Source organism: Canis aureus, chromosome 26 (genome assembly GCF_053574225.1).
Source record: "Canis aureus isolate CA01 chromosome 26, VMU_Caureus_v.1.0, whole genome shotgun sequence".
Lineage (NCBI taxonomy): Eukaryota > Metazoa > Chordata > Mammalia > Carnivora > Canidae > Canis > Canis aureus.
The window spans coordinates 26,314,610-26,341,080 of record NC_135636.1 but is presented as its reverse complement, the minus strand read 5'-3'; the positions used below and the strand labels follow the sequence as shown (position 1 = coordinate 26,341,080).

The window sequence follows — 26,471 nt, the reverse complement described above, 5'->3', positions numbered from 1 at the left end:
TATAATAACATGGAATAAATGAGATGAGGTCTCAGTACAATTTAAATAAAGCTTCTGCCCACCCCGATTTTAAGTAGTACTGAGGGGGCTCACATAAAATATCTTAGAGGGATGCTTCTCAGAGGCAAAAAGGTCTATAAATCTAACTCTTGATCCTCCTCTTTTTTTTTTTTTTAAGATTTTATTTATTTATTCATGAGACACACACACACACACACACACACACACATACACACAGAGAGGGGCAGAGACAGAGGCAGAGGGAGAAGCAGGTTCTCTGCAGGGAGCCCTATGTGGGACTCGAGCCCAGGACCCAAGGATCACTACGAGCCAAAGGCAACCACTCAACCACTGCTGAGGTTGAGGCAAACCTCAATCACTGAGCACCCAGGTGCCCAACCCCTCTCTTTGCCTAAAGCTTAAGCAAGAAAATGGATGTTTAATTTTATTTATTTTTTATTTGAATATAATTGAAACACAATGTTACATGAGTTTCAGGTGTACCACTTAGTTTTGTAGATTTGACACATAAGTTTATACATTATGCTGTACTCACAAGTATATCTACCACCTGTTCCCTTTCATCACTGTTATAATATCATTGACTGTATTCCTTATGCTGTGCCTTTTGTTCCCATGACTTATTCATTTCATAACTGGAAGTCTTTATCTCTCACTCTCCTTCAGTCAATAAATATTTAATTTTTAACTACTTGGAGCTTTGGACACATTATAATATTTATGTTTAATATCTAGTTTTCATTTTCTGAAACTTTGGATTATATTTTTTCCAATTATGCTCATTGAAAAATGTATGACTGTGCCTAAATAAGTAGTACCATATGAAAATATAAACCTTGTTCTTCCATATCTTTTACATGGGAAGAGTGAATGAATGGTATCATAAAAATTCTACAAAGTTACTCTATGTATTTAATGAAATTAAGGCAAACTATTCCACTTCCATATCTCAAGCAGTAGGAGGTAACTTGTCTTCAGTCTCATCTTCTCAAATATCTCCAATTAACAACCACAGCCTGGAAAAACCAGTGAAAACATGGGGAAACAGGATCAGTGAAGTGTTTATAAGGGTTTGCGCTAGAGAGAGAACCCAATCCAACAGAAATATTGCATATAGTCAGGACATGTCCTCTTGTTACATCCATCTAATTTCTTCATGGGAGTCCCACAACATGAGCAGCTTTTTGAGTCCTTTCCTAGTCACTTCTTACTTTCCATCTCTTCCAGTGCTTTTTTTTTTTTTTTTTTTTTACTACACCTCTGTTCCAAGTCTTTTATTGGCCTCATCTGCTTACAAGTACTCACTTCATAAAACTATTAATTTTTCTGCAGTCATCTTACATGGAAAGGTCCCATGGTAGGTCAGTCTGCACAAGGCATAGAAAAGGAAAAATTGCAGCCAGAGCAGATGTCCATTGTACAGCCTGGTTCCCCATATCAGGCAGCTGGCAGCATGAGCAGGGGCAGTACATCACAGCTGCCTTTAAGACTAAGTTGGCTGGAGGGGAAGGTAATCATAATGGGTAAATAACTCTGCTTCCACTAGTTCTTTGACCTGATGAAGAGTGGCCATGAAACTTGGGTTCTGGGCAGTTGAAGCACTGAACTTGGCTATCCTGATTTAGATTTCAAAGGAGTCCTTCAGACAGGCTTTATAGTATGCATGCCCACACTCCAAAAAGTGCATGCATTCACTCATTCATTACCCACCTTCTCACAGAAACAGATATTGCACAGGAGCAATTTACTATTAAAGCATTTTATCTGCTGAGCTTGATCAGAATCCAAGATTTCCTGGATCAGACTCAACTACAATTCTATATCCTGCATGGGTCTCTCATCCACGATATCCTCTTGTCTACATAAGATCTATCAGGTCCTCCAAAATCTAGCTCTGTGTTAGAGGCTTGGGCCATCCTTCTCTTCGCTTTTTTCGGAGAACCCCTCTTTTGAGGTTGAAAGAGACAATATTCAGCTAGGGTCTCTTCCTTAAGAAATTGCATCCAGGCAAACGGACCTGATGCCATGGTGGTCTTCCTGCAGGTTGTCTAAGTGCTTGCAGGCGCAGATACCATGAAATTTTGTGAAAAGTCCATATAGATTCTGGTTTCTCCAACTTGGATAGACTCTTGGTTTTTCAAATGCATCTCCATCATAAATACTCACCAGGGCCAGAAACTCATCCTCCTGAGCTTCTAGGTCTTCTGATTACATTTACATCTGAGAAGCTGAGGACAATCTAACACTACAGTCTGCCATTTTGGTTCATTTTGGAAAGTTGTTCTTTTGAAAGGAGAACAACTCCTGAAAAACAGTAGGTGTTCGTTAGTTGTTAGCAATCATCATTATCCTTGTTATCCTCACAATAATCCTGGAAAGTAGGAATTAACTCCTATATACGTATCTTTGTAGAAAATTAGAAAGAATCTACAAGTTAACTATTAGAATTAATAAGAAAGCTTATTAACTCTTCTGGACACAAGGTTAACAACAATTGGAAAGTGAAGTTAGATTATCCAGTAGAAACAGAGGGTAGAGTGGTGGTTGCCAGGGACTGAGGGTGGGTGGGGTGAAATGGAGAGATGGTGAGCAAAGGATACAAACTCCCAGTTATAAGATGAATAAGTTCTGGAGATCTAATGTACAGCTTGATGATCAAAGGTAATAATACAGTATTATATACTTGAAAGTTACCAAGAGAGTAGATCTTAAATGTTACCACAAAAAGGAAATGGTAATTATGTGACATGATGGAGCCATTAGCAATGCTACAGTGGTAATCATTTTGCAATATATAAGTATATTAAATCAGCACATTTTACACCTCAAACTTATACAATATTATGTGTGAATTTTGTCTCAATAAAGCTGGGGGAAAAGTCATTAGGACTACCTAAGTATTCTCTCCTTTTTTGAGAAAAAAATTTAAATAAATGCACCAACACATAAAATTCTGCAAGATAGAGAGAAAGAGAGAAAATAAAGGTAAACGAAAAGACACATTTACAGTGGAATAAAAAACATCAAGTAGGTAGGAACAAATCCAAAGAAAGTCAAGATTTCCACATGGGAAACTAATAAATTGAGATAAATTCAAGAAGAGCAAAACAGATGGAGGACTTCACCTTCTATATATGATGTCTATATTCTCCAAACTGATTTGTAGATTCAGTATGATCACAATCAAAATCCCATGTATTTTCTCTTTGTGTAAATTGATGGGCTGATTCAAAGATTTATAGACATAAATGGGCACAGAATAATCAAGATAATCTTGAGGAACAAAGTTGTAGGATTTAAATTTCAATATTTTGAGATTTATTGTAAAGCCCTAGTAATTAAGAGACTGTGATATTGAGGAAAAAATAAACAAAGGAAATGAAACAGAGTCCAGAAATAGACCTAGTCATCCATAGCTAGTTGATTTCTGAGAAAAGTGTCACAACAGAGTAAAGAAGAAAGGATAGTGTTCTCAATAAATGGTGCTTTGGGTATCCATACAGAAAAAAAATGAAACTTGGCCTCTCTCTCACATCATCCACTAAAATCAATTCCATACAGATTATAGATCTTATTTTTTTTTCTTTTTTAAGATTTTGTTTATAAAAAAAAAAAAAAAAAAAAAAAAAAAGATTTTGTTTATTTATTCATCAGAGTGAGAGAGAGAGAGAGACAGAGACACAGGCAGAAGGAGGAGCAGGCTCCATGCCAGGAGCCCAACATGGGACTCGATTCCGGGTCTCCAGGATCACACCCCGGGCAGAACGGCGCTAAACCGCTGAGCCACCGGGGATGCCCTGGATTATTATTATTATTTTTTTTTGGAAGCAGGCCAGCCTGCTTCATTTTTTTTAATTTTTATTTATTTATGATAGTCACACAGAGAGAGAGAGAGAGAGAGAGGCAGAGACATAGGCAGAGGGAGAAGCAGGCTCCATGCACCGGGAGCCCGACGTGGGATTCGATCCCAGGTCTCCAGGATCGCGCCCTGGGCCAAAGGCAGGCGCCAAACCGCTGCGCCACCCAGGGATTGCCCTGGATTATTGATCTTAATAAGAATGTAAAACCTTCATACCAAGTTTCTGGAAGAAACATAGGAGAATATGTTTATGACCTTAGCATAAGTAAAGATTTTTAAACAGGACATAGAATATACTAACTGTGAAGGGAAAGAGAGGACTTTCACTTCATTAAAGTGAGGAACACTTTTTTTTAAATAAATTTATTTTTTATTGGTGTACAATTTGCCAGCATATAGAACAACACCCAGTGCTCATCCCATCAAGTGCTCCCCTCAGTGCCCGTCACCCAGTAACCCCCACCCCCGCCCACCTCCCCTTCTACCACCCCTAGTTCGTTTCCCAGAGTTAAGAGTCTCTCATGTTCTGTCTCCCTCCCTGATATTTCCCACTCATTTTTTCTCCTTTTCCCTTTATTCCCTTTCACTACTTTTTATATTCCCCAAATGAATGAGACCATATAATGTTTGTCCTTCTCCGATTGACCTACTTCACTCAGCATAATACCCTCCAGTTCCATCCACGTCAAAGCAAATGGTGGGTATTTGTCGTTTCTAATGGCTGAGGAATATTCCATTGTATACATAAACCACATCTTCTTTATCCATTCATCTTTCGATGGACACCGAGGCTCCTTCCACAGTTTGGCTATTGTGGACATTGCTGCTTTAAACATCGGGGTGCAGGTGTCCTGGCATTTCACTGCATCTGTATCTTTGGGGTAAATCCCCAGCAGTGCAATTGCTGGGTCGTAGGGCAGATCTATTTTTAACTCTTTGAGGAGCCTCCACACAGTTTTCCAGAGGGGCTGCACCAGTTCACATTCCCACCAACAGCGCAGGAGGATCCCCCTTTCTCCACATCCTCTCCAACATTTGTTGTTTCCTGCCTTGTTAATTTTAGGAACACTTTTTGAACAAAAGCTGTCAATAAGATAGAGAAAAGAAAGCCATAAAGTTGTGGAAGCTATTTTTATTTTTTAAAGATTTAAATGGAATAATAAAAATATTTAAATTGAACTATGATTGGGACGCCTGGGTGGCTCAGTGGTTGAGCATCTGCCTTTGGCTCAGGGATCGGCTCAGGGTGTGATCCTGGTCTGGGGATCGAGTTCTGCATCGGGCTCCCTGTGAGGAGCCTGCTTCTCCCTCTGTCTATGTCTCTGCCTTTCTCTGTGTGTCTCTCATGAATAAATAAAAATTTTAAAAAATTGAACTATGGTTTACTTTTAGCAAATAGGAGACATCCAATTTGCATCAGTACTCACACTGAGCTTACTCTCCTGTTCTGTTTTTTATAACTCCTGATCAGTCTTGCTTTGATGTTCTAGTCTTTATAATTCTTCATACTACCCCTTATGTTCGTCCCTTACAGTGTAGATAGCATATATGATTAGTCACATTTTCCTTTTTTTTTTTTTTTTGATTAGTCACATTTTTCAACACGCACCAGTAAGATTCTATTAAGTTCAGTTTCCCTACAATCATTTCTCCTTTAGGTACTCTTTTGTAGTAGGAAATTCTCTATAAAATTTACACTGTAATGTTGATTTCTCTCTGAGCTGTTAATTAATACTCTATATATCCAACAAGCCCTAAGAAGTATACATAATAAAGCCATGATTAATATTATGATAGGATGCTTTTTAAAAATTAAAAGAATATTGGTTTTAGGTCAATAGCCTTGAAAACATCATCTTAGGGATGTATAATTAAAGCAGATTCTCGATTAGCTATGCATAAGAATTCTCCATAATCAAATTGTTGATAAGTCTTAGTAGCTTGTTTTTCTAACTGCTCTACAATTTGAGAGCTATTCATCAGCTCTCTTCTTAGCTTAACCCAACTGATACCTAATGTGTCATCAACATGTGGAGCTGGCTAGGTGGTCTAAAGCTTTCTGTAGAAATTTTTCTTGTGTGGTCCAATATATTTCTTGTGAATATCCATTAATTATGCAAGTTATATTATTCTTACAAATTAAAGCACTGCCGATAATCTCACTTTTCCAACTAATGCTTCCAATATGACACAATACTTATATTATTGCCTATTAAAGATTGATTATGAGGTGCTCATTGGAGAGTAATATAAAACTATTAAATTCAAAGGAAGTGAGCTCAGTTTGTTCCAAATCTTGGGAATAAATATATTCAGCATGCCATTTCAAACATCTGTCTCTATCAAGAGTAACATTTGAATTATAGATTATAGTTCCTGTCCTCCCTGTCCCTGTCTCCTCAAATGACAGGCACCCTCTAACACATTTGTTCCACCTTGGATTAGGAGAAAACTTCTATCTTTTAGTCACACTAGTTACATTGGTTCAGTTTTCAGTAGTTTCAATTTGCAAATGCCAACTTTAAGCTTTCATATGTATGGTATGATCAACATTTTAAAAAAAAGATTTTATTTATTTACTCATGAGAGACACAGAGAGAGGCACAGACACAGGCAGAGGGAGAAGCAGGCCCCATGCAGGGAGCCTGACAGGACTCAATCCCAGGTCTCCAGGATCATATCCTGGACTAAAGGCGGCACTAAACCGCTGAGCCACCTGGGCTGCCCTATGATCAATGTTTTTACACCATCCTTTAATCTTTCCATAGACAGTTCCATGCCCAGTACTAGTTGCTCCCATAAGTGGGTACGATCCTGCTGTTCAGTGCTAGTAAGTATATACTGTAATTGTTGAATATCTAGTTGTTCAGTTATACAGAGGATGGCTTGTGACAATTCTTTAGCTATATTTTGTTGCAACTGAATTTCATTTTAAGGTGTCCAATTCCAAATTCTCCCTTAATTTCATTCTCATTTTGCTCCTGCTGCGAATCCTATATTAGACTATGATTCCATCCTGTTTGCCTCTGAATCACATGTTTCCATAACTGCCCCAAGATGTTAAGTTGCTGATGAGTATTTCTGTACTACAAGAGTTTGAGATTCTGGTCCTGGTTCCAATTCTTCCTAACACAGTACTTGATGTCTATTTTAGTTTGATCTTGGTCCTTTTGGCCCCTCTGTAAATATCTTGGTCCTTTTGGCCCCTCTGTAAATATGTAAAGTCGATTGCACAAAAGTCAAATTGATTCATATTAGCAGCAGTAATACTAAGAAACACAGTTCATTTTCTCCTAGGGGCCTTAAATATGTGAACTGAAGATTGCCAGGTAATAAAGAGGATAAACTAATTTTTATGGGATGATATATTATGGACTTTTTGAAGAAACCAATCACACCATTTAGTTCAGATATTCTTTTCCTAACCTTTGTATTCATCTTTAGTTTTGTTAAACCACATCTAGATGGCTATAAGAGAAAATGAGCCATTGGAGTCCTATGAAATATAATGTGAGTGTAATTATATTCAGCCTGACTAGTAAACAATTCTATCTAATGGGCACATTCAGTACCACAATAGGAGGTGATACTTGAGATTATATTATTTAACATTTGGGTGATATTTATTTCAGTCTGTCGGAATATTTGAAATTTCCCACCTCCTTTAAATGCAAACCACCCAATCAGTGCATCTGAAGTGTTACAAATTAAGGGGTTTCTTGAGCCTTAATCCCATATTCAGGACAATTTTTAGTTGGTACAAAATTCCATGAGGTTGAGATACTTATTTTTAAGAGAAGGAGACATAAAACTATGAGCTGCATGTTTAGTACACAATAAAATGACTAGAATTATACTGGTCAGAATAACTAATAAGAAAGTAATGGCAGTCTGCCTCTCTTGCCATCAGTCCATTAGAGAATCTTTTTTCTTCATCTTGCATATTATTTTCAGTTACTGCCTGGAGAATATAACTTTGAAGTCCTTTTTACTTATTTAGTATATATATGTATTTTTTAAAAAGATTTTATTTATGTATTCATGAGAAACACACACACACACACACACACACAGAGAGAGAGAGAGAGAGAGAGAGGGAGAGACTGAGGTAGAGACACAGGCAGAGGGAGAAGCAGGCTCCATGCAGGGAGCCGGATGTGGGACTCGATCCTAGGACTCTAGGATCAGGCCTTAAGCCAAAGGCAGGCGCTAAACCGCTGAGCCACCCAGGGATCCCCTATTTAGTATATTTTTTAAATTGGAGTTTGATTCGCCGACATATAGCATAACACCCAGTGCTCATGCCGTCAAGTGCCCCCTTCAGTGCCCGTCACACAGTCACCCCATCCCCCCACCCACCTCCCCTTCGACTCCCCTTTGTTCGTTTCCCAGAGTTAGGAGTCTCTCATGTTTTGTCACCTGCTCTGATATTTCCCACTCATTTTTTCTCCCTTCCCCTTTAATCCCTTTCACTATTTTTTATTTTCCCCAAATGAATGAAACCATATAATGATTGTCCTTGTCCGATTGACTTGCTTCACTCAGCATAATACCCTCCAGTTCTCCTTAATGGGGATTACCACCCACTCAGTCATAGATGCTGGTCTCACACGTAAAGCATGTATCCAGCTGTGCTGCTTTTTCACTTTGATAGTGGTGTGAGTTACCAACAACATCTGAGAAGGTCCTGTCCAATGTGACAACAATTCAACCAATCGTTAAGACACTTAGATGTAGAGTTTGTCCCCTAGTCTGTGCTGAGGACACACCTTCTCAGAGGGAGGCTTTCATCATCTGGCCACACGGTGGCGTAATGAGCCTAGGGAAACAAGCAAATCTTTTCTGTCCGATGTGCTTTTTCCATGGTATCAGGGTAACAGGTTAGTCTTAAATCCTATACTCACTGAACTTCCAAACATCAACTCAAAAGGAGAAATACCATACTTGCTAATGGAAGTTAACTTTAATTTTCATAGAACCAAGGCAAGGCTGTTGATCACCATAAACCTATGGTTTGATATGTTAGCCAAATAATTCTTTTTTTTCAATGAAGATTTTATTTTTTTATTTATTTGAGAGAGAGAGAGAGAGAGAGAGAGAGAGAACAAGTAGGGGGAGAGAGAAGAGTAGGCTTCCCACTGAGTAGGGAGCCTGACATGGGCTCCTGAGATTATGACCCAAGCCAAAGGTGGACACTTAACCACCAAAGTTCATTCATTCTATTTCTCTGGAGAAGTAGGGATGATAAGGAGTGTGATAAGTTATTCGTATTTGTAAGGTCTTATAGAGCTCCTGATTTACCACAGAAATAGGAGGACTTCATCTTTTGGATTCTAGATGTTCAGGAAGTTGAAACACTGGGATGATATAATTCAGTAAGACTTTGCTCATCATTTGAGCATCTACTTTAGCCAATGGCAACACTTCTGGACATCCCGAAACCATACATACTATTACTAAACAGAATTTCTTACCTTCTGATGGTAGAAGCTCTCAATACTCATTTGTCCCCAGGTCCTAGGTAGCGTGGACCTCAGTGTGTTTCCTTGATGTAACTTAGCTGTTCCCTGTAAAGAAATGTTCTGACAAACAGCACATGTTTGTATCATTTACTGATTTGGTCTTTACACAGGAGTGGTATAATTCCAAGACTTTCAGAGTGTATTCATTTTCTTTGAATGACATTGCTGATGATGGCATGAGAAGCCATGTGTGCATACAGTTGGGGTACAGGAATAATACCCTGGGGTAACCCCCATATTCCTCTGGTGCTTTTCTTAGCTCTCCTTGATTTCCATTTTTCAATTTGGGGGGAGTTGCATATTTCTGAAACTGTGCATAGGAGTCCCTAGATAGAAGAAATAGGGCTTCAATTTCCCCAATCCAAACCTTAGTAGACATTTTTGTGTAAATTCATTTCCTTCAGATAGCTCATCTCATCTGGTATGAGTTCTACAATGAATTACATAAATCTGTTTGGGAGATTTCAATGACTCTAATAAATTAGCAATTCATTTCCATGTGATATTTTAGTTCTCACTGATGTCAGAAAGCTCTATTTTTTCAGATAGTATGCAGGCCTCACACACATATTTACTGTCAGTAGAGATATTTTAAGAATGGGGGCTAATTTAAAGCGCATGTACCAGCTATGAGTAGTGCTGTTTGGCTGATTTTATGTTTGTAACAACATATCCTCTAAATCTTGTGAGGTCTGACTATAGCATAATACATTTTTATATTTCCCTGTGTGTCTATCATACAGGATCCATTAGAGAACCATATTAAATCAGCATTGGGAATAGAAATATTAGCAATAGCAGCCTGAGAATGAGTATCTTCTCTCTTTTTTTTTTTTTTAAAAAGATTTTATTTATTTATTCATGAGAGACACAGAGAGAGAGGCAGAGACATAGGCAGGGGGAGAAGCAGGCTCCCTGGAGGGACCCCCATTTGGGACTTGATCCCAAGACTCCAGGATCCAAAAAGAAGACATTCAACCACTGAGCCACCCAAGTATCCCTGAGTATCTTCTCTTAACTGTGAGGCAGTCATGTTCACTACTCATCTTGGATCTGACAATTGAACAGCTGGGTTAAAAAAGTTCCACTTGACTAGAAAGATTAAAGATTGAAAAAATGGAGAGCTAGTGTTTAATGGGTACCCAGTTGGGGTTCCATCCCCTGGCTGCCATCATTCTACTTCCTGTCTCTGTGAGTTTGACTACTCTAATATTTAAGTGGGAGCATACAATACTTGTCCTCTTGTGACTGGCTTGATTCATTTACCATAATATCTTCAAGATTCACCTATGTTGCAGCATGTGTCAGAATTTCTATCCTTTTTAAAGGCTGAATAATATTCCATTTATGTATACATAACATTTTATTAATCCCACCTTTTGGATGTTGAAAATAATGCTGCTATGAACATGAGTGTACCGATATCTGTTTGGATCCCTGCTTTAGTTTTTTAAAAATATATACCCAGAAAAGGAATTGCTGGATCATATGTTAATGCTATGCTTAATTTTTTGAAGGGTCACCATAGTGTTTTCCATAAGGCTGTACCATTTTACATTCCCATTCAGCAGTGTACAGAGTTCCAATTTCATCATTGCCAATATTTGTTTTCATTTTTAAAAAAATAAGACCATCCCAATGGGTGTAGAGTATCTTATTGTGGTTTTGATTTTATATTTCCCTAATTATATGTGATTTTGAGCATCTTTTCATGTGCTCTTGGCCATTTGTAAATCTTCCTCGGAAAAATGTCTATTCGAGTTCTTTGCCCATGTTTAAACTAGAAATCTGTTGAATTGGGAGTAGTTCTGTATATAATCTAGGTATTACTACTTCATGCCTTTTTAATATCCTTATTAGATATATGATTTACAAATATTTCCCCCCATTTCATGGTGTGCCCTTTCAATCTTTTAATAGTGTGATTTGATGCACAAAAGTTTTACATTTTGATCAAGTTCAACATACCTAGTTTTCTATTGTTAACTGTGCTTTTGCTATAATTTCCAAAAAATCATCACCCAATCTAATGTCATAAGGCTTTCTCCCTATATTTTCTTCTAAGAGTTTTGTCGTTTTAGTCTTATACTTAGGTGTTTCATCAATTTTGAGTTAATTTTTGTATATAATATAGGGTGGTGTTCCAACTTAGTTGTTTTTTTATTTTTTATTTTTTTTGCATGTGAATACCCGGTTTCCCCAACATTATTTACTGAAAAGACTATTCTTTCCCCCATTGAATGGTCTTGACACCTTTGTCAAATTTACCTGAGCATATATGTGAGGGCTATATTTCTGGGCTCTCCAATCTATTCAACTGGTCCATATGTCTGTCTTTATATTAGCAACACACTATTTTGTAGCACTGTAGCTTTGTAGCAAGTTCTAAAATTGCAAAGTATAAGGCTTCCAACTTTCTTTTTTTGAGATTATTTTGGCCATTTCAGGGCTTCTTAAGATTCCATATGAAATTTAGAACAAATTTTTCTATTTTTGAAAAAAAAATTCTGGGATTTTGATAAAGTTCCATTGAATCTGTAGATTGCTTTGGGTAGTATTGACATCTTAAAAATATTAAGTCCATGGACATGGGTGTCTTTGCATTTATTTGTATCTTCTTTACTTCTTTAGACATGGTTTCTTTCCCTGTTTGGACTTATTGAAAGTAGGTTAATTTAAAGTCTTTGTCCAGACAATTCAATGTATGGGCTTCCTCTAGAATGCTTCCTATTGATTGTTTTTCCCTGTGTATGAGTCATACTTCCTTGTTTCTTTGTATGAGTGAATGTGTCAGAGTTTTTCAAAGCCTGTATGAACAATTCATTTCCTAGCCTTTCCTCTCAAGCTGTTTGATTAATCTGTTCCCCCCGCCCAACCATTATTTATCTCCTCAGGCAGCTCTGACTAAAATATATGCCTGTTATTTTTTTTTTAACAAATTCTCCCTAATAGAGTCTTTAGCAGTTAGTTCTGAGTCAAGTGAAATAAAGTCAAGTCTTTTAAGCCCATTTTGCAGGGAGCCACCAGATAGATCAAATGATGGTACTTCTTTGTTAGTGGTGTCTGTTCTGTTCTTTCCAGAACTGAGGATGTAGCCGATTACTTTCAAGGCTACCACTGAGTTTAGGAGTGGGAGGTGATACTGGGTCTAGTAAAATGATAGAAAGCTCACTGTTTTACTGTGCCAGCCTTTTTTCTTAAATAAGTGCTCTCAGGCAGTTACACATCATTGATCAATTTCCAGAGTTCTAACCAAGTTGATTCTGACCATTTTGCCAGTATTCTCACTGCTTTTATGGAGAAGTAAAATTTTGGCATTCTCAACTCCATCATTTTTTACTAATGTCACTCTAGATCTTCTACATTTATGGTAATTATTGATATATTAGGGCTTAAGTGTTCCAATTTTTATTATTTTTTTGGTTTATTCCCACTCTTTTTCTTTTCTAAACTTCCTGTGTATTACTTCAACAATGTTTTGGATTGATCTAGTTTTGCTTATAGTGGGCTTTTAAAAATATATTGCTTTATACAGTTTTCTTAGTGATTGAAATATACATATGTAACTGATCACAATCTTCTGGCATGAACATTATGCCACTTCAAGTGCAGTGCAGTAATCTTACTTCCTTTTGGGTTTCTTTAGTCTCCTCACTTTAACAATATAATAATCTAGGGTCACCTTGGTGGCTTAGTCCATTGAGTATCCAACTCTTGGTTTTGGCTCAGATCATGATTTCAGGGTTCTAGGATCAAACCCTGGATCAGGCTCTGTGCTCAGCGGGGAGTCTGCTTGAGAATTTCTCTCTCCTTTCCCTCTTCACCTCCCCCCACCCTGCGCTCTTCTCTCTTTCTCTCTCTCAAAAATAAATAAATAAATCTTTCAAAAAATCATAATAGCCTATTTTTTTACATACAGTGAGCACTATGTCATATGGCACCAAAATTTTTGTTTTAACTATGAAATATGATAATGAGAATTAGAATTGTCTGTTACATTTAACTCTTTTGCCCATTTTAATGTTCTTTTTTCCTTTCTAAATTTGCAAGCCTTCTTCTCTTATCATTTCCCTTCCTTGTTATTGAGTTGTATAAATTGCTTACATATTTTGGATATTAACCCCTTATCAGATATCTAGTTTGCAATATTTTCTCCCATTGTAAGTTGCCTCTTAATTTCTGCTCCGCCTTTATTTATTTATGTATTTATTTTTTCTTTAATTTATTTATTTATGATAGAGAGAGAGAGAGAGAGGGGCAGAGACACAGGCAGAAGGAGAAGCAGGCTCCATGCACCGGGAGCCCGACGTGGGATTCGATCCCAGGTCTCCAGGATCGCGCCCTGGGCCAAAGGCAGGCGCTAAACCACTGCGCCACCCAGGGATCCCTCTGCTCTGCCTTTAATTCAGTAACTGGAATGGTTAGTCTTTCCCTATTTTTTCAAGTGTTACAGTTGCTTATACCGGGAAGGCTAGTACAATTCCTTTTACCCTTGGAAGGGCTAGTTCAGTTCCATTTGCCTTGTTTCGGCAATATGTGGCAAACTTATGTTAGACTTTTGACTTTTCATTCATTTCTAGACTTCCATTCAAAAGACTGGAGCCCACCCATCCACCTTCCTTATGATTCGTTGGAATAAAAAGTCAATGTAGTTTCCTCTAAATAATCCTTTCATTCTTATTTCTCAAGAGATGAGCACTGAATTCCTCAAACTAAATTTATTGTCTCGAACAGTGAATTACTCTCTGACTTTTAGCATTTGATTATGTTTTTGTCTTATGTCTCATTTCTGTACTTCCACTCACAGGAAGAATGGAAAACCGCAAAGACATATACTGTCAGACAGATATCATTTCTAATCTATGCTCTATGTTTTATCAGATGGGTGGCTTAGGAATGATATATCACCTCTTCAAACATTCTCATCCTCATCCATGAGGTGGAAAATATTATTATCTAAACTCACAGTATTGTCATAACTGTTCAGATCTAGACCACAGTATTTAGTACAGAAACTGACACATGGTTGATTCATGGTAAATATTAACTGCCATTATCTTTGCCTCATGTCCTTTCCTCCCTTTCTCCATTTGTACTTCCCCTTCAGTTTATCTTCTCATCTTTTCTTTCATCATCATTGGTTTTCCCCAACTTATTCTCCTTCTTTCTTGTTAATCCATGATGCCTGGTATTGGATCAGATATGTAGTAAGTACTACTGACAGAGAGAGGATACTACTCTCAGGAGGATAAAGACAAATGTTTAAGGAAGGACTCCTTATTTCTTATAATTATGTATTAGTTTTCTTATTGTTTGCTTGTTTCATTTGCTCATTCAAATTTGTCTCATGCAAAATGCCAACTGCCTCTAATTTGCCTTTGTTTCCTTCTGGGAAGGAAGGCCCACCTTGACATGGGTGCCTCTGGCAAATCTCCCACACGTACACAGAGTGCCCGGCTGAGATATGTGATACATGTTATCCTTCTGCCTGGCTGACCCCAGGTATGTCTCATTCCTTTTAGTCCATTGAACACAACCCTAGCCCATTTAAAAAACTAATAAAGGCAGGGAATTGCCCTGCTGCAGTGATCTCTGTTCAGTTCTCTGCAGCACAGCCCTCCATTCTCTCAGGACATGTCAGTCATGAAGCCCTATTTAATGACAATCTCCTTCCTTCTGATCCTGGTTTGTAAGACTCAAGGTAACTCAGGCCTCTCTCAAAAGTTCTGGGGTCTTGTATTTGGTATTGTTATCTTGGTGACCTCTGAGATGACTCTCATTCACATATCACAGGCACTACTTAAAGCCTTTCTGGTATCAGAAAGGTTGTGAATGTTATTCTCATGGTCCCTCTCATGTCAAGACCTCCCCTGGTCTACTCTGCCAAAATAAATTTAAGAGGCTGTTGCTCCTGTTGGGACAGTGGAGTATTGAAGCATGAAGGATTTTAGGTGGTGCTGTCAGTGGGAGGGGAGCTTGATGCATTCATTAGGTGTGAGAGATTGGATCCAAGTTGGGGAGAATGAGTTGGGGGGATGGCATATGACCTTAGAGAGAGAGTAATATTAGAAAAATGAGTGGGCATGAGGAGGGGGTGAGTGATTCTGTTTATAGGATTGGGCCAGACTGATGTTCTGGTGTAGTCTGGAGAGGGAATGGTATTTTTGTTGAATGGAGCTGGAGGTGGAAGTGGGTAGAACTAAGGGTTAGGGTGAAGCTGGTGGATGGGCTATGTTTTGGATTGATGCTATGAATCGGGGATGAGTGGCTTGGCTAGTCATGTTTGTGTTAAATTTTATAACTGAGCCTTAGGTGGTTAGAAAACAGATAAAGCTGTGAGTTGGAGTTAGGTATTTGGTTTAAGTAGGTGTGTTATCAAGCCAGGTATATGTGGGGTTTATTTGGGTAGAGGTTGGCTTACTTAGCCTGAGTTTGAGAGTAATTACGCTTCAGAAAGACAGTCTCTCTCATTCATCATAGCAGAGCTCTATCTGTTGAAATGGGGGAGAATGAATGCTGTGTGAAATATATGTGGTATTATTTTCAAACTCTTAAAAAAAGTTTCTTGAGTGTGACTTTCAGGGGCACCAGAAAGCAATAAATATAACTGTAAGTAGTGAGGAAAGATGAAATCGGGAGGCTGGAATATCCTCAAGAGTCTCTCCTCAAACCTTGGCAAGTGCAGAGAGACATGGGAGTAGTTTCATCCCAGCCCAGAACCAAGGTTGTTTTTCCTTTCTTGGGATGAGGTTCAGTTATGTTTTCTCCTCCTTCCCTTTCTCCTCCTTCTCCTATTCCTCCTTCCCCTTCCCATCTTCTTCCTACTTCACTTTCTCCTACCCCTTATTTCTCACCCTGTTTCATCCTCTTTACTTGAGAGACAATTGTTCTCATGTTCATTAAAGTTCAATTCCCACATTGGAACGGTATGAGAAACCATAGGTAGTTTTGCAAATAACAGCAAGAAAGGAAGACAGCCTTCTATGCTTCAAAAGTTGTACATAGTGTTGCTTCCTTAATAACCATTTAATACTTTCTACCTGGCAGAATTAATGGGCAGGAACTGTTCGGAACAACCTTTTCTAGGATAATCAAAGTCATTTTTTTCCTTTCATCATCCCAAACATATACTTAGGAAATTCAATTGTTTGAATGATGACTCTCTCTTCTAAATCTATTTTCCTGGTGTTGAGGTGAGTGCTTTGCACAGAGTAGGTTTTAGTAAACATTTATTGAGTGAATGCATATATAAATAACTTACGCCTAAAAAATATGGGTAGGAAGAACCTCAGAAGTTAGGTGGGAGAGGATCATGTTTGGGATACACAGGTGGCAGAGAAATCATGTATTACATTACTTTTGGCTTTGGATAGGATTGTCAGAAAGAGATTGCTAGAACTCATACAGCAATTCAGCAGCGTGGCAGGATACAAAATCAATGCACAGAAATCAGCGGCATTTCTACACTAACAATGAGACTGAAGAAAGAGAAATTAAGGAGTCAATCCCATTTACAATTGCACCCAAAAGCATAAGATACCTAGGAATAAACCTAACCAAGAGGTAAAGGTTCTATACCCTAAAAACTACAGAACTCTTCTGAAAGAAATTGAGGAAGACACAAAGAGATGGAAAAACATTTCATGCTCATGGATTGGAAGAATAAATATTGTGAAAATGTCTATGCTACCCAGTGCAATTTACACTTTCAATGCAATCCCTATCAAAATACCATGGAGTTTCTTTACAGAGTTGGAACAAATCATCTTAAGATTTGTATGGAATCAGAAAAGACCCTGAACAGCCAAGGGAATACTGAAAAAGAAAACCAATGCCGGGGCATCACAGTGCCAGATTTCAAGCTGTATTACAAAGCTGTGATCATCAAAACAGTGTGATCATCAAAACAGTTTTACTGGCACAAAAACAGACACATAGATCAATGGAACAGAATAGAGAACGCAGTAATGGACCCTCAACTCTATGGTCAACTAATATTCAACAAAGCAGAGAAGACTATCTACTGGAAAAAGGACAGTCTCTTCAATAAATGGTATTGGGAAAATTGGACAGCCATGTGCAGAAGAATGAAACCAGACCATCTCTTACACCATACACAAAGATAAAATCAAAATGGTTGAAATATCTAAATGTGAGACAAGAATCCATTAAAATACTAGAGGAGAACACAGGCAACACCCTTTTTGAACTTGGCCATAGTAACTTCTTGCAAGATACATCTATGAAGGCAAGGGAAACAAAAGCAAAAATGAATTATTAGGACTTACTCAAGAAAAAGCTTCTGCACAGCAAAAGAAATAGTCAACAAAACTAAAACACAACCTACAAAATGGGAGAAGATATTTGCAAATGACATATCAGATAAAGGACTAGTACCCAAGATCTCTAAAGAACTTATCAAACTCAACATCCAAGAAACAAAAAATCCAATCATGAAATGGGCAAAAGACATGAACAGAAATTTCTCCAAAGAAGACATACACAAGGCTGAGAAGCACATAAGAAAATGCTCTGCACCATTTGCCATCAGGGAAATACAAATCAAAACCACAATGAGACACCACCTCACACCAGTGAGAATGGGGAAAATTAACAAGGCAGGAAACAACAAATGTTGGAGAGGATGTGAAAAAAGGGAAACCCTCTTGCACTGTTGGTGGGAATGTGAACTGGTACAGCCACTCTGTAAAACTGTGTGGAGGTTCCTAAGAAGTTAAAAATAGAACTGCCCTACAGCCCAGCAATTGCACTACTGGGGATTTACCCCAAAGAAACAGATGGAGTGAAACATGGGGACACCTGTACCCCAATGTTCATAGTAGCAATGTCCACAAAAGCCAAACTGTGGAACGAGCCATGATGTCCTTGGACAAATGAATGGATAAAAAAGATGTGATCTATCTATCTATCTATCTATCTACACAATGGAATATTACTCAGCTATCAGAAAAGACAAATACCCACTATTTGCTTCAACATGGATGGAACTGGAGGGCACTATGCTCAGTGAAATAAGTCAATCAGAGAAGGACAATCATCATGTGGTTTCACTCATACGTGGAATATAAGAAATAGTGAAAGGGATTATAAGGGAAAGGAGGGGAACTGAGTGGGAAAAATTAGAGAGGGAGACAAAGCATAAGAGACTCCTAACTCTGGGAAACAAACAAAGGGTTGCAGAAGGGGAGGTGAGCGGAGTGGTGGGGTAACTGGGTGACAGGCACTGAGGAGGGCACTTGATGGGATGAGTACTGGGTGTTATACTGTATGTTGGCAAGTTGGATTTAAATTTTTAAAAAGTAGGGACACCTGGGTGGCTCAGCCATTGAGCATCTGCCTTTGGCTCAGGGTGTGATCCCAGGGTCCTGGGATTGAGTCCCGCATTGGGCTCCCTGTGGGGAGTCTGCTTCTCCCTCTGCTTGTGTCTCTGCCTCTCTCTCTCTCTCTCTCTCTCTGTGTGTGTGTCTCATGAATGAATGAATGAATGAATAAATAAATAAATAAATCTTAAAAAAATTTTTTTAAATGTAAAAAAAATCAATAAAGCAAAAAAAGAGGAATTGTCAGAAAGAGTCTAGAGCATATGTTTTGCTTTGGATTTATGACATTTTAATTTGCTCTTAATGCAAGTCCAAAGTGGGAAATGCTCTGGGCAATGTCTAGAGGTCAATGTGAGAAGGTCAGGCAGGGTTTGACTCTCACTTTAGGCAGGAACCCATGCATATTTTCTGGGACACCTGTGCAAAGCACCCTGGCTCTGGCTTCTTCTCAGACCTATCAAATCAGAATCTCTAGAGACTTGATGTGATTATACCTAACAACTCTCCAGGTTATTGTAAAGTATTACACATTAACCTCCTTCTTCACAAACACAGTTGAGATTTTCTGATCTGGTGCAACCTCTCTCATCTCATTTCTCACATTGGGAGACTGGGTAGGAGCACAGAGGGTGCTGATATTTAAAAGCAGGTCTCAAAATATGAAAAGAGCCCAAATGTCCATCGACAGATGAATGGATAAAGAAGATGTGGTATATACATACAATGGGCTACTACTCAGCCATCAAAAAGAATGAAAATGTTGCCATTTGCAACAACATGAATGGAACTAGAGGATATTATGCTAAGCAAAATAAGTCAATCAGAGAAAGACAAATACTAGATGGTTTCACTCATGTGAAATTTAAGAAACAAAAACAGATGAACATAAGGGAGGGTAAGGAAAAATAAGATGAGGGAGGCCAACCACAAGAGACTTAATTCTAGGAAACAAACTGAGAGTTGCTGGAGGGGAGGTGGGTTGGGTAATTGGGTGATAGGCATTAAGTATGGCACTTGAAGTAATGAGCATCAGGTGTTATATGCAACTGATGAATCACTAAATTCTACCCCTGAAATGAATAATATACTGTACGTTAAATTGAATTTATTTATTTATTTGTTTGTTTGTTTTTAAAAAGATTTCATTTATTTATTCATGAGAAACACACAGAAAGAGAGAGAGACAGAGACACAGGCAGAGGGAGAAGCAGGCTCCATGCAGGGAGTCCGATGTGGGACTTGATCCCAGGTCTCTAGGATCACACCCTGGGCTGAAGGCGGCACTAAACTGCTGAGCCACGGGGGCTGCCCTGTTAAACCGAATTTAAATAAAAATTTTTTAAAAAGAATTTAAAACAAACAAACAAACAAACAAACAAACAAATAAATCTGGTCTCTGACTTCAATTTGGAGACAGAGGGATGATCAAAGGAGGTCTTAACATGATGTGGGGGTTAATTTGTAGTGATCCAGAGCAATATAGAGTTAGAACAGATGCAGGATTGAGAAACTAGAAATATCTAGGACAAAACCTTTGTTTTTTTTTTTTAATTTTTTATTTATTTATGATAGTCACACAGAGAGAGAGAGAGAGAGAGAGAGAGAGAAGCAGAGACATAGGCAGAGGGAGAAGCAGGCTCCATGCACTGGGAGCCTGATGTGGGATTCGATCCCGGGTCTCCAGGATCGTGCCCTGGGCCAAAGGCAGGCACCAAACCGCTGCGCCACCCAGGGATCCCAAGGACAAAACCTTTGTATGTTTATTTAGCCACAGAAAGCAGAATCCTCCTGGGCCTGCCTTGGCCTGCTTTCCATGTGGAAAGAGTGATGGAAAAATCAACTTGCCTGATTCTCATTCCTGGTATCTATGTTCCTATTCATCCTCTGGTGACTACAAAGAGGAGACCTTGGGTACCCTGGCTTCCATCCACTGTATTTGGAAGAAAATGAAAGTCCACCAATTCAAATGTTAGCCAGAAGAGTGTGGGTATCCCTCTAGCAAGGCCTCCTGTAGACCTGCTCCTTTTTAAAATAGGATGGTGCCAAAAGAGGGAGAGGTTCCATGATGAGGGTGCCATGATGCTGATGAAACGCAGCAGTACCATGATGTTGGAATATGGGTGAAGGGGTACCATTTTTTACCTTCTTGCTCTGGTTAGCCAGCAGCCTGGGTGATGTAGCAGCAATTGAGTGCCTTCTCTGGGCTGGAGTACCCATTTCTGGGGCAGTTCACATATACACCAGCACCCAAATGCTGTGGGATGTCTATCACTAAGGCATTTTCTTTTCTATTTGGTTTCCCCTCACATTCTCTGACTTCATCTAAACTTGGGACATTTTACTTTATTTTGTCAAAAAATTATCAAGTTGTCCTTTCTTTCCATGCAGGAAATAATGTCAGATTCGCTTGTCCAATTTTTATTAATGTGCCTGGGCATTGGAGACCTCTTCATGCTTAGCACTGAGTACAAGGCCTGTTACAGAATGACTGCTAATGAATGGGTGTGAAAAGAGGGGACGGGGGGATGGTTGAAGGTCCTGGAGTGCTCAGCTATGGATTTTGGACTCTATTGATAGCTGAAGAAGTCCTTATGCCTGAAGACATCATGCAGGAGGATGTCACTCCATCCTAGAAATCCTATAGAGAGTGGCAAGGAAAGCACATGGGCTTAATATCATATAGAGAAGAAACTGAATCCTATGTTGGTCAAGTACAAGCTATGGAAATGTGGACAGGATAAGGAGCCTCAGTGTCTTCATCTAAAGAATGGGGGGAGAACAGTAGGCTTTTATAGAGGTTCAATGAGGTATCATTTGTAAAATGCCTGACATATAGCTGATGTTGGACATACAACAGTGATTGTTAGTATTATTTTCTTTCTAATGGCTCCTTTGTCTTTGAAAGTTCCAATAGGGAACTAATACCATTGATGATTAATATTTATAAAAGGCTGACAAGTGTCAGGAAATTTGCCACCAGGGTATTTTCAGCTAAAGAACCTATATACACATCACATATATGGATGACTGATATAGAACTATCAATACTCCCACATGGGCTGTAGCCATTTGTGGAAAGTATGTGGTAGAGATTCGTACAGTGAGTACATTTGTATATCCTCAATTTATGTGCATATGGACATGTGCATATGTGCCTGTATGAGCATGCCAGTGTGCTGCATAGGTACATATAGTATCTGTTTCTGTGGGGCCAATGTAAAAATATGAGTGGTATGTGTTTGCTCAAATGTTTCAAAGGCATATTAGGGGCTCAAATATGTGTGTCCTGCCTTAGAGCAGAGCCTGGCTGTCTCTGATAGAGCTCGTGTGAGGACCACACATCTGTATGGGCACTTGAAAACATGTCAAATATGTGCTCACAGGGGCCGCCCTTGAGAAGCCCTGGACCCTCAGGAAAAAACTTTCTTATCGACAACACTGCCTAATATTTCATTACTTCTTATTATGCACCAAATACTCTTCTGAGCATCCTATATATGCTAATCGAACCATCACAAATGGTAAGAAGCAGGCTCTATTATGATTCCCACTGTGAAAATGATGCAGTGGTGGGCCAGAGAATGGAAGTAACTGGCTTAAGGGTGAGGAGCTATGATGATGGAGCCCAGATTTGAACTGAGGTGGTTTTGACTCCAGATCCTGCTAATCTTCTCAGGGCTTGTTCTCTTTAAATCATGCTTCCCCACTCCTATTATGACTGCTACAAGGAAACTAAATATGGCTATGTTTTCCTCAGGTGACCTGTTCAGATCCCAGTATGGCAAGAGCCAAGAGCCTTGGATTCCATGCCAGCTTGACCATGGCATGTGCAGAAACACCTGCAGAAAAAATGAAATTCAATACTTAACCTGCCCTAACAATCAAAAGTGCTGCCTGAAACTTTCTGTGAAAATAGCTCGTTCTAACAATATGAAGGATTATGACCCCAATTCCAACTTGTCAGTTACAAACACTTCAATCTACTCAAGAATTTAAATACCACCAACCTTACCTCCTCCTGAGTGATTCTTCCCTCATTCTGGAACACTTTACCTTCTCCATAAAAATGCATTTCTTCTCATGTGCGTGTTTTTTTATCTTTGAGCAGTCATCATCGGACAGGGGAAGGTTAGGCTGGAGCTGGGGAGCAACAGAGTATAGGAAAGGACCTTGCTAAGAAAGCAAACAGGATGCTAAAATAGCTCTATAAGTATTGAAGGTGCCAAGGATGGGAAGAGATCACATTTCTGCTCTGCTTTGGTACCACCAAGAGTGTTGTGATTCATTTTGGAGGTTGCAGAAGGATAGGTGACAACTGGATTGAGTCTGGATGATCTAGTAAATATGTATGGGAGATTCCCGAGTCCTATGAGTAAGCATTATAGGATCAGGACAAGGACAAGAGGGTTGCCTCTAAAATCTAGAGAAACATCCTTGTCTATTGGCATGATATGGTGTCCTCGGTAAAAGCCAGAACCATACAGATGGGTGAATATAGAATTGAGTGTAGGAATCTGTTGGACAAATTAGGGCACCATTTTCTAAGAGGTAGAGCTGTTGGAACGTGAACTAAACAGGCTTGTCCCTGAGGATTCTCCCGGTTTTGAGTCTGGAGGACCATTTCTGGGTGTGAGAAAGAAGTGGTTGTGGTTATGGTGTTAAAGGGGGATTTGGAACAGAAACTGGACACTGTAGTTGATAATCTTTAAGATTCTTTCATTCCTGAGAATTTAGGGATATTGTTTTTCCACTCCAAACTTAGTCACAACTAATAGTTGACATGCTATGGAATTTTCATTGTATTTACGTATACTCCACTTCCATGGCTATTGTTTCAGCTCCCCCTCTTTGGATCCAAACATCTAGAACCAGTGTTCCCAGCTAAGTCCTCTAAGTTCCAGATTCCTAATCTCACTGCAACTAAGAGAAATCTGAATTTTGAGCACATTACTTCACTGAAATGGCCCTCCTTTTGCTCACCAATGCTTTCTTTGTTGAAAAGCTTGACCATTCTTTGGGTTTTGTCATTTACCACTTTGCCTCTAGCCACCATTTCAACATTGTTTTCCTTTCTTGAAGTTTTTGTCATGTTTGCCTTCGTTTCTCTCTTGAGTGTCCCCCTTAGTCATTTTTGGGGGTTTCTTCTGCTGCCATCTGCCGTATAATATTTTTTGTCATCTTCCCTATTTTTTCTCTCTTTTCCACCATAGACATTTTACCTGCTTTTCCCATTATCAGACAAATGTCAATTTCAGCCCAAACCAATGTATCAAAGGCCATGCACTCACTAAATGACCACTTTATAGAGTTGGATTGTAATTTTTACGGGACTTAGAAGTCTGGTGGGAAAATTTAATGATGTTTATATCTTTGAGATTCACTGACACTCAGACATATTTGTCAGATAGTGGATAGAGGTTTGGCAGAAGCCAGGTTTCAAGAAGGCACATGGAAATTTTCTGTCCTAAGTAGCATGATTAGACACAATTTTTAATATTTGGTCCCAGGTTCAGCACAGTTGAAATGTAATACTTCAGACTTTCTTCTTTAGCAGTTTTTGTAGAGGGAAAATGATTGTGGAATTCTAGACTTAAAGCACAGATTCCCATTTCCTTGGTTTTTGCATGTCTTAGAGAAAGAAGCATAAATGTGGAGTCAAAAGGTTGTCCCCTGTTCCCATCACTGCTCAGAAGCTATATGATCTTGAGCAAGTTGTATTTACATGTTCAACCCAGACAATATCTCTGAGGCCCAGACTCACATACTGATTTGTGTATTTGCTAGGTTCTCTTGGGTTACTCAGCCATCTCAGGTTCAAGTGACTTAAACTGAATTCCAACTCTATTTGCCTGGCTTTTCCCTGTCTTTCCTTTTGAGTAATCAACACCTACAATCCATCCTATTGCTCAATTCAGAAACTTGGGTTCATTCTGAATCCCCCGATTCATGTCAGTTCATGTCCAAACCATTAAGATGTGCTTTTAGTTACAACTCGATTGATCTCCATTTAATGATGAAATCAGCCTTTGCATAGCCAAAAAGAGAGGGCTCACTATTCGTAAAGTGAAAAACCGCAACTAATTAGGAAACCCTTAATGTCTCTTTTCCTTGAATGGACATTTTTACTCTTTTAGGGATCTTCAATTCCATTCACCTTTTCTTTTCTCAACAAGTAATGTGATTTCCTTTGTTCAAACGTGTATTTGTCTGCATTTTGATTGCTAATAGTACTCTTATCAGATACTGTCTTTGATGTTTGCTCTTTTGAAAGGTTCACATCATTCTCCCCAGAAGATCACCAGTTTCTCGCATCGTTCCTTCTCCAGTTTCACTTTCTCCACAGCTCAACAACACAAATCTTACAGGGACTTTTAGGTATGTTAAGTTACAAAAGAAACCCTGTAATTTTGATGTGTTAAGCATGGGGGTGGTGTGATTCCCGGCCCCTGCCTGGTGGGCATTCTACTTCTTCCTTCCTGAGAAACAATTCTAATAAATGACAGGCTTTTATTTTAAACTTTTGAGTCTGGTCATTCTTGTGCAACAAGTTGGCATAGTTTGTAAGATCCAAGGAAGGGTGGAGGTGGAGTGCAGGATGTGGACTGAATTCACACACAGTCTTAACTTTCCAACCCTCCTCTGTATCTCCATTCCATGGCTCCACGCCTGAGCTCAGAAAAGCTTTGTATTTCAGGTAGGGACTATTAACTGAGTTCATCCGTGTATTTTGCCTGTCTGTTAACACTCACTGCCTATACCCCAGAAAACTCAGGCCTACTGTTTTTTAGGTAAGACTCTACTCTGTGCGGTTATTAGTCAAATGGTCAAAAAGAAAGCCTGATCTCTGTTTAGCTTATTTTAAATGACAATGTCACTTAGTATACTGTGGAATTGGTGGCCAGAGATTATCTCAAACTAGTATTATTTTCCTGCTTTATTCTTAGGGCAGGATGTTCCAAAATATCTAAGAGAGATCACTCAGGGCGTGATCCCAGTGTTCTAAGATTGAGTCTCACATCGGCTTTCTGCATGGAGCCTGCTTCTCCCTTTGCCTATGTCTCTGCCTCTCTCTCTCTGTGTCTCTCATGAATAAATAAATAAAATCTTAAAAAAAAAACAAACTTTTTCAGCAGATTTACTCCATTTTATGGAAATTAATTCTCCTGCTGTCCAAAATATAACAGATTTTAAAAGAGAACTTCTAGTCAGAGTATGTTTAGGATTACAAAGGGCAAAAGGGTAGATGAAATGACTGTTATATAAACAATAAAAATGAATCTAGAAGGAGGCACTGAGTACATGTTAACATTAAAGTCATATAATGAACAACTTACCTTACATGTAAGGTAATCTATATCTTAGAGATCAAAGAATTTATTCCTTTCAAAGACAAAACAAAACACCATTACCAAGCAAAGCATTTTGGAGTATTACATATGCATTGTAAGTCTTTTGAAAAAAAGCTATGTTCAGAAAGGCATCACTCTATCAAAAATTGTTAAGAAAAATGATCCAAAATTAGGGAATAAGTGTAAGAGATTACTGGATGTCTTTTCAGAGGACTGCTAGACATGATCTAATAGATCCTCCTGGGATTTTAAGTCTAATAAGGGTGTGTACAATTAAATAATTTTCTAGAAACAAAGTCTATTTAGAAATTGTGTGTGGATAGAGGTTATCCATAGAAAACTGATATAATTGCAAAAATTCTTTTTTAAGAGTCATATA

General features: G+C 38.7%; 1 protein-coding gene and 1 pseudogene across 2 annotated transcripts in view; one reads left to right on the top strand and one right to left on the bottom strand.

The window, feature by feature from the left end:
- Window positions 1–412: 412 nt before the first annotated feature.
- The window catches only part of LOC144298129 (E3 ubiquitin-protein ligase RNF14 pseudogene), a 41,216-nt pseudogene continuing 15,157 nt past the window's right edge, over window positions 413–26,471 (bottom strand). Inside the window, exons 3-5 of the transcript XR_013365117.1 lie at window positions 22,756–22,883; window positions 9,355–9,447; window positions 413–2,325 (exon numbers count right to left, since the gene is read on the bottom strand). The product of XR_013365117.1 is annotated as an E3 ubiquitin-protein ligase RNF14 pseudogene (transcript). The remainder of the gene's footprint in view (window positions 2,326–9,354; window positions 9,448–22,755; window positions 22,884–26,471) is intronic.
- DEFB116 (defensin beta 116) lies at window positions 14,968–22,824 on the top strand. The gene is made up of 2 exons (XM_077872607.1): window positions 14,968–15,103; window positions 22,501–22,824. Exons 1-2 carry the CDS (start codon window positions 15,037–15,039, stop codon window positions 22,737–22,739), a joined length of 306 nt encoding a protein of 101 aa, XP_077728733.1. The 5' UTR covers window positions 14,968–15,036; the 3' UTR covers window positions 22,740–22,824.

Excerpts from the sequence above, each read along its gene's own strand:
- DEFB116 (XM_077872607.1), top strand. The coding sequence starts at position 15,037 with ATGTCAGTCATGAAGCCCTATTTAATGACAATCTCCTTCCTTCTGATC. Across the intron at positions 15,104-22,500 it reads CCTGGTTTGTAAGACTCAAG|GTGACCTGTTCAGATCCCAG; the intron begins GTAACTCAGGCC and ends TGTTTTCCTCAG.